The sequence below is a fragment of the Mytilus californianus genome, unplaced genomic scaffold (assembly GCF_021869535.1).
Source record: "Mytilus californianus isolate M0D057914Y unplaced genomic scaffold, xbMytCali1.0.p SCAF_2, whole genome shotgun sequence".
NCBI classification, from domain to species: Eukaryota; Metazoa; Mollusca; class Bivalvia; order Mytilida; family Mytilidae; genus Mytilus; species Mytilus californianus.
Window position 1 is genome coordinate 15,393,232 of NW_026262668.1, and position 17,640 is coordinate 15,410,871.

Consider the following 17,640-nt stretch of genomic DNA (forward strand, 5'->3'; position numbering starts at 1 on the left):
CAGCTTTCGTCGGTTGTAATTATTCTGTCTAGAAATCGTATGCCACCACGAGAAACTTTTTTAATAAATTGATTTGACAATTCCATTCTTTTTGTTAAATGTTCTGCTGTAAGAAGTCGCGGTACCCATCTAGCACATACTCGATTCATATTTAAATCATTTGCTAAAATGTGGTGCGCTGTAGTCTTAGAAATGTCACATTTGTCTGCAACTTCGCGAACTGTTAGTCGCCGGTCACTGTTGATAACGTTCAGAACTTCATTTTTTATCGCATCTGATTTCCTGAAAGATGGCCTACCTTCCCGCTCATCGTCTTCCAAATTGTCTCTTCCGTCCCCAAACCTTTTGTGCCACTTGAATACCAATGAACGACTAACTTTGCTATGTTTCTCAGACTGTTTTAAGAATTTGTGTTTCTGTTGGCGTTTTTCCGATGTCTACACAAAACTTTATAACCGCCCGCTGCTCCACCTTTTCCGTAAATTTCCTTTTTTTCAGTGATGCCGATTCTGGATTCAATGCTTCAAATCGAGATTATCCGCCATTTCGAAATTTTGACCATTCAAATTTAGCAGGTGTAACGTCAAGACTATTGTCGACGTCACAATGTAAGTTTCATGTATATTTTGGCGGATTTTGAAACTTAAAATAACAAAAATATGAAAACACCAGCCTGCATGTTATGTGATATTTTCGCGGTGCTCCGGGTCCCTATTGCTTATATTTATATGAAGTAAGTGTTATTATTTCGCATTGAAAATTGGACAAATATTGATATAACCGAACTAGGATATAGTTCAGGATTACAAATATGCAAAAAGAATTTACCTGAAATGCTATTTTTACGCAGACTTCAGCTTGTCCACGAACTTTACGGACAACCCTCGTATGTTTTTGTACGTGGGTTTACCCGAGTGCTCATTTATTCCTAACAATAATTCGCAAAAACTACAAAATCTCAAATGGGTTATTCGACAATTAGTATCTTTTTGTTTTAATTTGAAATTCGAACTTCAACATTTTCAGGATCAAAAGAATCGAATTGTTTTAATATTATCTAATAAGTTACAAAACTATTACAATCATCGATATATGTTTTTTTACAATTAAGAAATGTCTCAACCAAATAATTGGTTACAAATCATTATGAAATACTAACTTTATATTTTCTGCGTTCGATAAAAAAAAATCTGCAGGTTCATTAAGACTTATGTAAGAAAAAACAAAAAAGGAAACGAATTATATGTTGAAATATTCAGAAACCAAGGTTCTAATTCCCGCGGACACTTTTGACTTTCATTTCGATTCATTCAAGTCATATAGGTCCTAACGTGTCATTGGATTTCAAATTGTATGGCTCAAAGGTTCCTGACGACGGTAAGTACAGACAAGCGCCTCATAAACACATAAAGGTTTTTTGTTTGTTTTGATGGCTGTTACAGTTTGTCCTCCTTGATCAGTGTTATTATAATGACAGTTCACTTATATATATATATATATATATTACTTTGTTTATCTGTATTCTTATTATTGTTTTGTACATTGATCATGTTTATTGATGCCAGTAACTCTTTGTTTCGTGGAAGTTCGTTATTTCGTTATACCAACTTCTTTTCACTTGAATGAATACATCCAGTTGGAGGTGCACGGTGCGGTTTTTGGTCTCCGTTTTAAGTTACAGATAATTATAAAAATCAATTCGAAACGTTTTAAATAAACACATATTACTAGCGTTGATAGCTTCTCAACCCGGAAGTTTTTATTATTGGTTTCATTGGATACTGAATTTCAAATTCAATGAATTTGAATGACAATTCCAAATTTAAAGATAGAGATAATGAATTTCAAATCCACATTTCAAACTTCGTATTTTAAAATCTCGTATTTCCGATTTGACTTAAGAATGATCCTTTTGGACTTTTGTAAACAAAAAAAGACAAGATCTTAGCAATAATCACTAAAACATAAAAGTAAGAATAAATACGGTACATTAGTATAGTCGAACAAAGAGCGACAGTTCTGGCAAATAAGACTGTAAAAAATAGTGAATTTAAAATAATTACATATTGTCTCCACTGTGACATTACAAGACGACTATACAAGGACATAATACATGATTAATATAAAAAACACCCATTTCATGACACCTTTTTTAATCAATGACTTCAAATAACTTCCAAAAGCTGATCGAGGACAAATGCACAAATCTCGAGTTGTTTTCTAATGAACGAGTTACACCGATTGACCCAATGTCAATCGGCGTAAACGTAGTCCTCGAACAATCGGCTATTACTGCGACGTAATAGCACAAACATTATGACATAGGAGTGCTTGGGGTGAAGCCAGACGTATAAGATATCCATCTGTTGCCGAAGATAGCTTTCACAAACGGCCCTTTTTAGGGCCATTAATATCCGTTTTGAATTTTCCTTGGAGTTTGGTATTTTTGTTATTTTACTTTTTACAGAAAGAGTCTTCCTTTGTTGTAAATGTGAGTCATTTTTAAACACAAAATACTTCTCTGACGTTAGTGTTTTTACAATTTGTTACTACAGTAAGACATGCGCAGTATGATCTTTAACATGTATTTTCAATGTTTCGCGGTAGCCGCTTCTTCTGATAGTTCGGTATAATTAAACAAATGTGGCCCATTTGAAGCGATGCATATACAAGATTGTAAACTCTACAATTGTCTTTCACTTCGGACTGCGCCCTCAGAGAAATAATCTTTTGAGGGCGACAGTTCTGAATATTCACCCTTTCTAGGTCCATAAATGTATATACTCATAGAAACAAATATTATAACATATGTAGAAAAAATGAAAACAACACTTTATAAATTTCATGCGTCCGAAGCGCTTTTCTGGATTTGCCTTCATCAGGAACGCTCAAAGTCGAATATTGGAAATCTAATGATGTATCAGAACCGGCACAGTTGAAGAGCTATATGACCAAAAAAGATCCAAAAATAATAGCCAAATTCATCTAAGATCAACTTTGCCTGAGAGATTTGAAACCTTAGTTTCTTAATATTTTTTATATCTATAAACGGACAATTTAAAAAAAAAGTTTGTTATAAATCATGTCAGTACCTAAGTACTGACTACTGAGCTGATGATACCCTAGAAGACTGATAGTCCACCATTAACGGTATCGACCAGTGCTGTAAAAAATGAAAACAACACTTTATAAATTTATAAATCCGAAGCGCTTTTCTGGAAAAATTCAACAATAAATCATCAAACTTGTTGAAATCTATTATTTTGCGTTAAATGCACTTCCATTTTCTGACACCTTTTTGAACCAAATTCGGATTTGTTTTCTTAATAGACCTGTATTAATGACCAGTTCTCAGACCCATGGATAATTTTTAATGTATTTTAAGTCATTGGTTAATAATAGGTTTTATATATCATATATTGAATACAGATTGAATACATGACCTTTTCCATATCAGCCCGGTTTTCATCCCGTGATCCCAATAACAGCATGAGACGTTTTTTCATATTCCTAATTGTGACATTTTGACTGAGTGTGAATAGCAAGACTCTGTCTAAGCACCCGGTCTCGCTGATTTTGGAGTTCATGCGTTTCCCTTAATTATTGCTTGTAACCTTGTCTCTTCCTAATCGATTTACGAGATTTGAACATCGGTAAACTACTGTCGCCTTAATTCATTGTTAGATTTGCCCTCTGATGAATATACACGAAAAGAGTTGGCAATCAAAGTTCGCAAAAAGCAATCAATCTCTCGAAACTTGTTTAAACAACAACAAAAATTTTTACAAGCACGTTGATAGTGATATTCAACCCTAAATCGAACAGGAATTAAAAATATCCGTTAACTTTCAAATACTTTTCATGTCGTTCGTTGTTTTTTTTAATATTAAGTTGATATCATTTCTACATCTACTGTAAACAGCTTTGCTTTATTGCCAAATTTCTCCGTCCGAACTTGAAACGGGGATGTATAAAAATCTCATTAATTTTAATTAAAAATGGATTTTTTAGAAAATATTTTCTTTCTTTCTATCCCTTTTAAATACTAATAAGCCTTTTGCCCTGAAATATACCCCAAAGATGACCCTTTCAATGTGTGGGATAAGCTATGATATTATTATTTTATTCATACTGAATAAAGTTAGGATATTGTTTTAGGCATAAGTTATCTGAATTACTGTCTTATTATACTGATCCCCAAATTTCCCTGTCCTTCTATAGATCACTGTCTTATATACTGAAACTTATTTTGCCCGTGCTTCTCTAAAACACTGTCGTATATACTGATAGTCAAATTTTTCCCTGTTTCTCCACAAAAAGTCTCAAATTTCCCCGTGTTTCTCTTAAACAATCTTAAAGGTTGATCCTCACATGTCCTCGTGTTTCTCTAAACATAACTGTCTTACATGCTGATATAAAATTTCGCTGTGTTTCTCCTCAACACTGTTTTAGATACTGATCCTCAAATTTCCCCGTTTTTCTCTAAAAAATAGTCTTATATACAGATCCTCAAATTTCAAAGTTCTTCTCTTAAAGACTGTTTTATATATAACTGTGAACTTTAACAATTCCCAAAACATTCAAATAATATATTTATTGTTTTACCAATGATTAATGAACCGTGAATATAAGGTCAGATTCGTTTACCTTTGTAGGTTACTGTAGTGTTATCAAAATATCCGTAATGTGATTATGGTAAGGACAATTATTGTTTTACAGTTAATCTTTTTTACGATAGTGCTAAACATATTTCTACCTCGTTTAGAGATTAAAAAATCTTGGTTTCTCAGAATAAGTTAATGTAACCAGGAATTTTATTCAACACATGTTAGATTATAAATAATGTTCAACGGGGAATAACTCTTGCTAACCATCGGCACGTTTACTCAAAGTTAAAATCACAGACCATCTCTATTTATTTTTATTACTGAAATATCTATATCCAGTTGTATATTTTCCCGATTAATTTGTACCATTTTTTCCAAACGATGTTAACTGACTCTTAACTGTTGCTGCATTAGCGAGGTCTATAAACTCCTTGCCTGTCATATCTGTTATGTTTGTACAGTTAAATAAATCTTTATTTGATACCTGTTAATATACAAAACCATTGTACAATCAATTACAGGTAATAAAACTACTGACCAATTGTGTTTATACTGGAAACAATGTTTGAATCAATGTATTATCCATAGCGGACGAGACGAAACAATACATAAGATAGGTGCCTGAATAAATAAATGGCGAATACGATAATAAAATAATAATAATTCTAAGAAAAAATGAACTCTCATCGATTCTGCTAGCATACCACTCCCGTTGTTTTGAAAATTGATTACTGTTTATCAAGTGGTTATGGTCAAAAGGACGTAAAGTAAATATATCGTTGGTTGTTTGTGACACACTAAATTTAAAACGACTGAACATTTCGTGATTATGACTTTAACATACTCGTAGTGATGAAACCAGTCGTGACTGAATATAACCATGACTAGGAAAATTTTGTGACAGTCATGAGAGTCACTGAAATTGATAGCTGTTATATAATAAGTTTATGGACATGGAAATGACAAATTCTTAAACAGGATCAGTTTATCTTTTACATTTAGCATAGTTTGACAGAAAGAACAACCAAATACAAGAACAAGACATCTTAGCCAGACGTTATACTACAATTCATTGCTCAGACGCATTATGTGGGTCATTCTACTCCAGTATTGACCACATTAAAAAAACAAACTACAATTGATAGATCATTACTAATGTAAAGAAAGCATGCTTTATGGTATTTAATACAGCACTTGTGCAAGACAAGCGATATCGTTTTTTTTTCTTCTTTTGTTATAGGTCCTAGCATGAAAATACGGATTTTGGGTTATTAAAATTCGTTATTACAAAATTTTGGAAATTATTTTAAATTCAGGAATATATCTCCCTCATGCAAAGCTCTTTTTCCTTGCCCTGCTTTGGCTACACTTTTGTGTCATTTAGATTTATAAGCTCTTCGTGTTTTTAATAAGCTTTGGATTTCAAATATCTTGCCTGGAGCATTACTGAAAAGACATTTGTTATCGAAATGCGCATCTGGTGCAGGAAAATTGGTACCATTAATGATATTGCAATAATACCTTGCTTATCGGAGAGTAAGGCGGGTGATGATGTTCCTTCGTTGGACTGTTACTTGCCCTGTTGTAACATATTGGAAACCCAATTCGGCGTTTGTCACTTGTGTTAATTTCACTCATATGTAAGACATTGCAATGGAAGAAAACAGCATCACCTAGAGACAGAGAAAAAAATATCTGAAATAGATAGCTTCGACAATTCTAAATGACTAGAAACTTAAAACATATGTCAATAATTCTATCAAGTGATGGTGTAACAAATCGTTACTATTCAAAAGAGGAATATAAACTATTATTCGCGGTAATAAATAAAGTGGTGCTTTACAAATGTGAGTTATAAAATTATGCGTGTTACACTTAATCACTATGAATTGAATTGGCTGATATCATCGTATATAAGCATAATATATCTAGCAGTGCTATAAATGCTTATTATATTAGGTCACACCTTTCTTGTCTCTTTTTTTCTTCTTTAAATGTTAATCGGATTTCAATTGATATCTATTTTGTTTCGTTAGCTGCTATAACACCACCGAGACAAGAGACGGATTTGAGCAGAAAAAAAAGGCTCAACTGGGCCGAATACTCCATACGCATGTCCCAAACTATTATATTACAGTAAGTGTGTGTATATTCCTGTTAAATTTGTTTTGAATGTGATACGGTAATCTGTTGTTGGGTATATATTCAATTTCTAGTTTGCCTAGTTGTTTTTTCAGCTCCACTTTTCTTTGGGATTTATTCATACATTAAAATAACACGCTATAAATTTCGTAAGTCGGAAGTGGGTTCTCGATAAATATTTATCAGAAACGCTCAAACCCAAACAGTTGAAACGATAGGAGCTTTATGACATAAGGGAATCTAACAGGAATAGTCAAATTCATCTAAGGTCAACTTTTCCTAAGGAAGTTGGAACCTTAGTTCCTTAGTAATTTCATTATTTATCAACGTGGATTTTATAAATATAAATCGTGTCAGTACCGCAGAACTCTCTTCTGAGTATAATTACGTGTTATAGTGTTCTTTTCATTTGTCTTTGTATATCCTTAACCTTTACTATTTAGTCCATTTTTGGTAATATCCTTTTGACGTTGCTCGGCATTTATACATTCCGCAATTGTGTTATTGTGCTATGGTCATTTTTTGTTTTCTTGTCTTTCATTTTTGCTTATGTGCTTTGTTTATAGAGTGTCTATATGCAATTTTGTTTTTCTTTGTTGGACATATTTGTTTGTTTTTATAGTGATTAAGATTATAACACAATGTTGACTGCTGTACCCTATTGTTTACATTTTTACCCATGTTGTCTATTTGTTTTGCTCACACATTGTTTTCAATATAATGGGATTGTTATATGCGACTGTCATACAATTGAGAGGTTTAGAGATCAATAAAACCAGGTTTAATCCACAATTTTCTACATAAGGAAATGCCTATACCAAGTCAGGAATATGACAGTTGTTTTCTATTCGTTCGAAGTGTTTGAGCTTTTGATTTTGCCATTTGATACCTTCCGTTTGAAATTTTCCTTGGAGTTCGGTATTTTTGTTATTTTACTTTATTCCGAGCTGTTGATCCCCCTGGGAACTAACAGTCCACCAGCAGTAGTATCGGCAAAGTGCTAGTAAATGAAAATAACACTTGATAAAATTTTGTGCTTCGGAAGCGCTTTTCTGAATTTGTCTTCATCAGGAACACTTAAACCAAAACATTTGAATGTCCCTGTGGTATCTTCATCTTCAGTGCCATAATGTTTGATACATTATTTGTAAAGAATCTTCCAATTATCAATCCCCTCGATATTCAAGACGCTGCTCTGTGATCTGTGATTTTCCTCTGTTTGATAATTGAAACACCTACATCGAACTACTACAGATTGTAATAAAGTAGCAGCAATATAGCCATCAAAGGTGTTTATAAGAAATAAATAGTTTGTTTTTATTCCGGTACTTGTACAAATTCCTATAATCACATGATAATTTACCCGGCTTCATTTCTACAATCTCCAGAGGGAGTATCTTTTTTAAAAATTCCAATCTTTCATTCGAGGGAGAGAATTGTCCGTCATCTTTAGTGTGATCCAGTCTTCCACATTTGTTCGATCCACGGAGAAGCTGTAAATATATAGTATCGTAATTTTATACTTAAAATTGTTTTTCTCCTTGTGTGCTCTTTCGTGAACTGAAGCAACCACGCTGTTGAGAAAACGATAACATGCGTTGAATAATTATGTTACTCTGAAATGGAACTTTGATCATTTCTATCAATACTACAATATACTAAATTGGAGATAATATTGCTATTTATTTAGTAAGATTTGTTGCAGCAACCAATGTATTAGAAATGTTCTTTAAAATGTCTATCATAATATGTATTTCAAATTTTAAAAAAACACCCAAAGGGTTGCATAGGGTGTAGAAATATAGTCAATTTGACTACATCCGCCTATAAGTTATATAGATGGGGGGCTTCTGTTTGATTGTGGATAATGTATAAATACACAGCCACGTCTGGTCATAATGGGGACGTTACATCCGATATCCCAAAATCAAGAGTACCAATTTTTCTGCATGTTTACGGAACTCATGTAACAACTATTTGGGGGGTTCGTAGGTAGCCTATTGGCGGACAAAATTTCAGCACTTTTTCTTTTTCCAGTATCGTCCAAATTTCTCGGTCGATCAACTTTGCAGAACCTTTCAATTGAATTTAATTATAAAATTGTTTTTCGTGATGATCATGTATAAAGCATTTGTCAGAGGATGTTAGGTGAGGGTATATTGGATAAGGGCAGAAATTTTGCTTTGCAACAGGCCACCTCAAAGAGTTGTTGCAATGGTTCTTAACGTGCAAAGGGTGTGGCACTCTCTTTACATGCGGCATCTGATTTAACGTCCCCATTCTCACCAAACGTGGCTGGGTACTTGTACATCCCTCACAGCCAAACGGACGCCCCACTTTAGCAAGGGTTTTTCTGCCGGTCGGAAGAACACCAAGAGTGACCATATTTCTATTCCTCAGTCACCCTTGGAGGTTCAATCAAAGATATGAAGAATATGTATTGTGTTCATGGAAAACGAAAGATAACTCATGTTAAATTTATTTTACAGCTTCTTATTTAGGTTTATCGATTTTAGTGAGCACGGAACAGCTTTTAGTTGCATTTCACCAATAACGTTAAAAAACAGTATAGTTTTGGAAAATCCAGATGCATTAAAAGATCAAGAGAACCAAAACGGATCAGGTAAAATCGTCTTAGGTCGACTATCTGGGTATCACAAGCGCAGTAGTTAGTACTTCTGTGTTGCCATGAATGATCATTGATATGGAAATATTAATAAACTAGCTGTTTACAAAACTTTAAATTGTTCGAAATACTAAGGATTTTCTTCCAAAGGAATAGATTACCTCATCTGTATTTGGCAAACTTTTTCGGATTTTAGGTTCTCAATACTCTGCATTATCGTATTTTATTTGGTCATTTAACATTTTTGATTCGAGCGTAACTGATGAGTCTTTGTAGAAGATAACGCATTAATAATAAAACCAATAAGATGGCTCTGCAGAGTGAACCAGCCGGGATCAATAGTGTGTAAAATGAAGTCTACAATTGGTAAAAACATAGCAAGAAGGAAAGGGACAGATATTTTGGATTGTAACAGGTTATCTACGGACATTTCAACTAGTTGTTACGAATGTTCTTTAACGCACATAAACAAGGCATCGAATGTAATTTTGACGACGTATTAATACACCCTGCATAGCAACAAGACGCCCAAGTTTATTATAATTTAACTGCGCATGAAAGAATTTAAGAAAATACCCAGTAAATAATTGTTTCATCGGGATTTCGGAAATTGATTGATGACTACCTAACGTCCTCGTAAATTTAAAGTGCATGACTTCGGTATACGACAATCATAGTAAACAAACCTCTCTAGAAGTACAAAATAGAAAAATAGAATATTACCTGTAAACATCCATTTTCCACAGTACACTCATCAATTGCCACGAATAATGTACCCATGTCAGGATAAAGATTTCCATAATCATACCAATATCTTTAAAGAAAAGTCTGAAGATAAAAACAAGTCGTAAATTCTGCATATTCTCTTGTTAGCTTAATAATGTCCAGAACAATTGCGTTTTCTTCTTTGTTTGTGCACATCGTCGATGACCTTTATACAACTCTAAATATTTAGAACGGTAAAACAGGCATCTATCTCTCTTTTGATTTTTTCTTTTTACTTAATGTTTATCTTAGAACTATAGCCCAACCCTAATCCTTGACCGCTTCTGCCAGATTCTACATGCAGAGAAAACTGTAGGACACATCAGAAAAAAAGATAGGCAAGCTTTTTACATTAATGCTGTAACTTCATCATTGCGTATTCTCTACATCGAATGTTAAAAGGTGGTATTCACTGTGAGGAAACTAACTTATAAAACTAGAATCAAGTTGTGCATCCAAACAATAGTTATAATATAATTATAATTCAAGAATTCAGATATAGAAAAACATTCGAGTAGCGGAATAAAATAACACATGAATTCTCGGCTGTTGTTCGGTCACGACTTGAATATTTTTTCGATATTTGAAAACTTGGGTTAATGCTTCTTTTTAATAAATTAACTATGGACTTTTAATGGTATTATAAGTAGAAAATGCAAGGAAATATATCTTTTTCTAAGTATTCCTTATTCGTTTTGATGCAACTCCCATTGGTATATGACGTCAAAGGAGTTTAACTATCGGATTTATTTTTCACGTGAAATAATCGGTTTTTGTTTTAGGGGATGACTATTTGATAATCGGAAGGAGGGCCAGGAGGACTTTTTTTTCAAAGGGAATATTCATTTTTACCTTTTGCAATATTCTTATTTTATTGTACACATTTATTTCCTGTATTTCGTTAAGCAAAATTTAAGCAAACAGTATTGGGCAATGCTATTTTTTCAGTTCTTACCATTCCCAAATGTGTAACGTATTCCCCGACAAGTTTATTATTAACAAATGTGTTTACTATTATCATCATTCAACAACTTTTATTGTAAACGCTTTCGTTCAAAATCCTCCACTTACCATGAGGCAATCATAATGAATTCTATTTCACAAACAACTTCTGTTAATCTTACTTACCCATAATCTTGATGCCAGTGGAAACCTGCTCCATTCTTAGGCCACTTCATGGTAAACTTCGAGTGATATAAGTACACTTCTCCACCTAGACACTTATTGAAAAGAAATTTCATTGTGCTATCACCGACGACTATTTTATTAAAATTCAAGGTATCTTTTTTAAAATGTTTTCAGACTGAAGAATGAGTCTGATATAATTATTTTAATCAAATATATGGTATTCAATAACAGAGAAGCAGACCGGTTGAAATAATTATTTAAATTTGTTTTTGTAACATTTTTAAAACAGACTATGTTGATAATATGTTGTTTTGTTCAATAACACAGGCATATACATCAGTTATTTTATTTTTACGGATGTGAACTAAAGCATAAATGCAATTTGGGTACTCCTCATTACAGAATCATGAATCGTTTGGAGGTCGGTTTTAACCCATTTTTCTATGATTCAATGTGGATTCAACATTAAATTGGTGGAACTGTATTGTAAATAAGGATACATCTACAAAATAAACACAGATTGGAAACTTTTGTCTGGATCATAAATAAATGTAGGTGAAAAAAACTGTAAAAATAGGTGCAATTTGAGTACCCTCACGTTACATATATTCAAGTATGGATAAAGCACATTGGCAGTCAACAATTTGCAGAAGAATGTAAAGCAGGTACTTTTTGTTAGTCCAGAATTTGTAGGAATGATTTCCTTTGTGGCAGGTATATTTTGTTCATTTAGAATTTGCAACACAATTGTCATTTAGTTTGTATAAATGGTGTCGATCTACAAATATATGACAGATTGTCAATCGTCTCTGCTAAATTCATTCACAACTTGTCCCCATATGGTGATACTGAAATTCCGGAACAATGGTGATATCGCTACACTTAACTTCCGTTGTACTAAGTAAGGCGTTGACAAAACTCCTATTAAGGAGTTTGGAAGATATTTAGATATTGCCGTACGCGGTAGTTCATACTTTGTTATATCCTCTGGATGTCTACTTTGATGAAATTTCTAAAGGTACAGTTCTCTAACTGTAGAGTACCTCTATAATACAAAAGTGGTCAAATTTGTCTCCAAATAGTATTCGCTTCAATGTTATCTTTGAAATAATATTATCATTAGATTAAGATATATCGGATTATTTGATAAATTTGTATCATACTATTTTTCAGCATATACCATTTTAACAGACAAAATAACCTACCTTTTCAACCAGATTAACCACTCTTTCACATCTTGCCATCATGCCACTCACGTCACTTCCAGCTTGGTTCCAAGCTATCATAGAAGACATTTGACCTTCTTTGTCGGGAATCTGATAACATAAAAAAATGCCATATCTTATATAATTTTGTATCTATGATGAGCTTATTTGAAATAAGAATTTTATCCCAAATTTCCAAACAAATGGATTTTTATACATTATATTAGATCAATTTAAATGCGAAGTTTTAAAAAAATATTTTATGATCTCTGTCTTTGCTTTTTGATGCTAAAATAGTCACTATTCTGATATGTTCTACCTTCGTTATTGGTTTAACTGGGAAATTTATTCAAATAGTGTAAAGATAAGTTGGTTGGAATACTGTAAATCCATGTTCAATGAGGTGTTGATTAACGGAAGCAGAAATAGGTAAGCCAATATTTTGGTATGAGAAAACCCTAAATAACTAAGATCAGAAATAAAATAGCAAGTGCACAAGTTTCTGCTCCTAGGGGATCTGCGCAATGTTTGTTAAGTTCTGCTAATTCGTTTTGGTTAAGTGTGGATTAAAAAAAGAGTTACAAGCAGAAAGGTGTAAGTCCGTGTAAATCCCAAAACTATTTAAAAGAACCAGGAGCCAATGGACTTTCAAACTGATCAATCGAAAAAAAATGACAACCATGACATGGAATGTAAACGACGAAAAGACAATTAAGTCTACAAAATACTGCATAGAAAACTAAGACTGAACATCACGAATGACACCCCAAGAAAACTGGGGATAATCTCAGTTGCTCCGGAAATGATAGAAGATCCTCTCCACATGTGAAACCTGTCGTGTTACTCCTATACAATATGTTGTTATGTCGTATCAAGTTATCAAGAATCACGCAATATCGGATTGGTGATTGACTTTTATCTAACTATTACACATCACCACATTAACTGACGCTGAAACTTGACCGAATGAGAAAGTTTGAGTTGAACAACATTTTTTAGAACAAAGGAAAGACAAAACTGCAGAAACAACGCAGACATTAAAAAATTAATAGCACAAAGTACAACACTGAATCAGGTAGTGGGTATTGAAAATTAAAACCAAAGCAATTTTTTTCAAATTGAGCAAATTTCTGATTACTTACGTCACACTTATACTTTAACATCTCCTCGTTATTCTGTACCATTTCCTTTATTCTATTTATAACTTCTGGTTCAAATAGTTTCCTGCAAAATGCAATGATTAATCATATGTTTGTTGCATCACAGTTATAAAACTTAAGGGTGGTGTGTAATTAATTATGCCAGTACCGAAAAGTGAATACTGAACTGTTGATACCCTCGGTGACTAGCAGTCTACCAGCAGCGGTAACGACTCATTGTTAGCAAGGGAAAAACACTATATAAATTTGGTACGTCCGAAGCGCTATCCTGGATTTAACTTTACTAGGGACGCTCATACTCAAAACTTTAAAAGCCAAGAATGTATAAATACTGTCCAAGTACTACATTTTATTCTATGCATATAGATATAAGAAGATGTGGTATGAGTGCCAATGAGACAACTCTCCATCCAAGTCAAAATTTATAAAAGTAAACCATTATAGGTCAAAGTACGGTCTTCAACACGGAACCTTGGCTCACACCGAACAGCAAGCTATAAAGGGCCTTAAAAATTACTAGTGTAAAACCATTCAAACGGGAAAACCAACGGTCTAATCTATATAAAAAACGAGAAACGAGAAACACTTATGAACCACACAACTACTGAACATCACAACATTTTAAAAGATTCCGTGTGAATATTTAGCTTAGGATTTTAGGATTATATTGTCTTGTCGGCCAATATAATACTTTTATCGGTTATTCGTGCAATTCATTGATTTTCCAAAGAATTGTGCAATGGTTACTACTGCATATCAAAAAATACTTCTTTGTTATGTACATACAAGACCTGTGGAGGCTTCGAAGATTCACTCTTTTATAGGAAAAGTTATGCTATTTAATATACTGTCATTCCATCCACTGCTTTAAGAAGGTAAACATATTGAATTTTGGACTGCTATATCTTGTAAAGAAAAAAATGATTCCGACTGTTTTATCGTGACCAGAAAGCTTGTTTGTATACGATTTTTAAGATTTACTATCTTACCAGGCAAAGATAATCTTACCCAGTTGGAATAATTTGTTTGGCCCTTTAGCTTCCTTTGATATAATGTTTTATTATACTTCACGTAAAAATGCAAAATTTTTATTGGCTTATACGAGGGTGTTAATTTACTCTATTCTATGGTAAATACTCTATTACCCTTCACGGAGACGCTTGATCAAGTGTGCGCTTTATTAAATAAGGATGGTTGTTATGTACAAGACGTCATAGTTTATTACTTTGAATTTGAAATTTAATAGACAGTAATAACAGAACATTCAGTATAATAAATTAAATAACACATATCTGAGAGGGTGATAGAGCAGATTGTTACCCCTCGAAAAGACATTGTCAACCTTGGCTTCGCCTCAGTTGACAATGTTTACTCGGGGTAACAATCTGCTCTATCACCATCTCAGCTATGTGTTATTTATATAATGTTAACTATTTTTTTTTGTCTTTTAGATAATACATAAAAAAAGATTCTGGGAATTACAAAAAGACTTGAACGGTACAAAAGATCATTCTAACCACCAATACCAAACTCTTCCGTTTTGTTGCGAGTGTACCTGATCAAATGTAAATAATGCTGGAAGTATTCAATGACAACAGCTTTACCGAAGAAGAAAAGACTTGATGAATTCACGCTTCCATGTTTTTTTTCAATATTCGGTAGTTAAACTTACATCAACAAAATGTCACGCAACATCATCTTACATTTTATTTTGTTTAGTTCTAAATATATGACATACCTGACTAATATATATCCATATTCATCAAACTTCTGCTGTATTTCATCATTGATCTCAAACGATGCATTATATTCGTATTCTGAAATGGAATCAAATACATTATATAAACAATAAACTAAAAAAAATATTTTGAAGTAATAAGAAGAAATTGTTAAACGGATTGTGTTAGATTTAAGAGCACTATTCGGAAAAACAGTAAAACTTCCCGTTTCGACTTTCCGGGAAAATATTCATAACTTAAATAAAAGTTAATTGAAAGAAGTGTTATATATGGCATAGATACCAATTATGTATATACTGTTTTGGTAACATATAAACAGCGAACAACTCTGCCATCTAAATGTTGACTAGATATTAAAAGAATTCAAAAAAAGGAAAACCAAATTATCGGTAAACACATGGAACTATATTAGAAAACACTACCAATAAAAAGCAAAAAAGTAACAAAAGTATGTATACAATAAACTCAAAATGCTTGCGCATATCTATACAGCAGACACAACAGATGTTTTTTTTTTTTTGTATTTTTTGTAAATTAGCGAAAACGACAGTAAACCGATGTTAAAATCTCATAAATTAACAAAAAAGATTAAAAAACTGAGGAAATCGCATGAATTTCAGAAGCAGCGATACAGGGTTCGTCGACAGCCATGAGAATTAACACTCAGTCAAAATGTCACAATCTGGAATAGGACACAATCGGTAAATTTATAAATCAGGTGACATTTCTTTTATCTAAGGATGTAAGACCGCTAAAACATGTCGCTAGTGAGTAAAGACACATACACAACAGGAACGCATCCCAGTTAATGAAGTCCGTTTAATATGAACATCCAAAAGATTACGTTTAAATTGAGATATGTTTCCATTAAACGATGGAGTAGAGGATATGTTACTGACGAGAAACGGGAAGTTGACTATTGGAAAGTTGAAATCATAAGAATTGCGTTTTTTTCATAGATTTTAGTTTGAAGTCGTCTATATGTGTCAATATTGAGAAAAAAGGTCGTGATATGAGGTAGACCTTCTAGTTTTTTTAGGTATCCTACATTTCAAGTTCACTGGGATATGAAAGAAGCAAGCACTCACTGGAATGTAGGTTTTTGAGTGAAAGGACATCGTCAATATATCTGAAAATGAAATTAAGGAAATGTACAAGATGCTTTTTCTTTTTTGTATTTCAGAAGGTTCTGTATGAATTCTGCTTCTTATGAGTACAAATTAAAGATGTTTCTAAGCTTTGACTATACATCTGTTTAAAGAGCTCAATTCAATTTACAAACCAATATTTTTGACATTAAGAAAATAATGGTTAAAAAATGTTACTTAATTTTTTAAAGTTTCGTTCACTTTAACACGTCTGTATCTAGGAGAGTGATATTTTTGTCGCATAAGGACAGACAATTCTCTTTTGAATTTTGTAACAATACATTTTTCTCCTTCCGGTCCAAAACTGAAATGTACACGCTGATGAATATTGTTATAAATACCTCAGACATGTTTGTTAACATGTGTAAATGTATTTGTTAATAAGTTTGTTTAGCTTTACCCTTTTTGGGGTCGTTTGTGCTATATTTTTTTATGCTTTATGAAGTTTTAGAATTTCTTATGTCTGTCAGCTTTGTGTTGTTGGGTTATTTTTCCAATTGTACACTCTCTTAGGTTATATCTCTACGTGAAAAGTTGTCATCTTCTGTACAAATAGATAAATATATCGCCCAAATATTTGACATATTGTAATATACTGATAAAATACAATAGTATTATACTTTACGGGACACATAAACAATATGTGTATCATCAAAAGTTAACATTATTTGAACATTAAAATAGAACACTACAAAGTGAAAATTTGTTTAAATGTAAAGTTGAAACATTACAACTTACCATTCATGTTCTACATTTATCTAAATCCACGTAATATCAAATTTAGTATTTGATAGCCTTGATAGATATATCTTAAATAGTACGATGGTGCATAGGTGACATATTTATTACACTTTTCAAAAGTATATTGTTAGTAATGTGAGTTTGAATATCCCTTTGGTATCGTTCCCCTCTCTTTTAAGTTCGAATAAAATGTTGACACAGTTTATGTACACTTAATCTGCACAAGGTCTACATTGACTACCGACTGCATGTAATCAAAATCTAACTTAAACTACAAGCATTGATTTTTATCAATGGAAATGTAGTAGAGTTCAGTTAATGTGTTGAAGACAACAACATCGAGTTCAGCTCAATGTTAACACTTCCTAAATTGCTGAGT

The 17,640-nt window shown here is 32.7% G+C and overlaps 1 protein-coding gene across 1 annotated transcript; it reads right to left on the reverse strand.

Moving 5' to 3' along the window:
- Nucleotides 1–4,579: 4,579 nt before the first annotated feature.
- On the reverse strand, nt 4,580–17,374 carry LOC127728767 (L-proline trans-4-hydroxylase-like). The gene is made up of 9 exons (XM_052236390.1): nt 17,259–17,374; nt 15,372–15,450; nt 13,616–13,697; nt 12,474–12,584; nt 11,269–11,360; nt 10,099–10,189; nt 8,113–8,242; nt 6,129–6,280; nt 4,580–5,091 (listed from the first exon to the last, which is right to left on the reverse strand). The coding sequence occupies exons 1-9, from the start codon at nt 17,263–17,265 to the stop codon at nt 4,963–4,965; spliced, it is 873 nt and encodes a 290-aa protein (XP_052092350.1). The 5' UTR covers nt 17,266–17,374; the 3' UTR covers nt 4,580–4,962.
- Between the last annotated feature and the right edge of the window lie 266 nt (nt 17,375–17,640).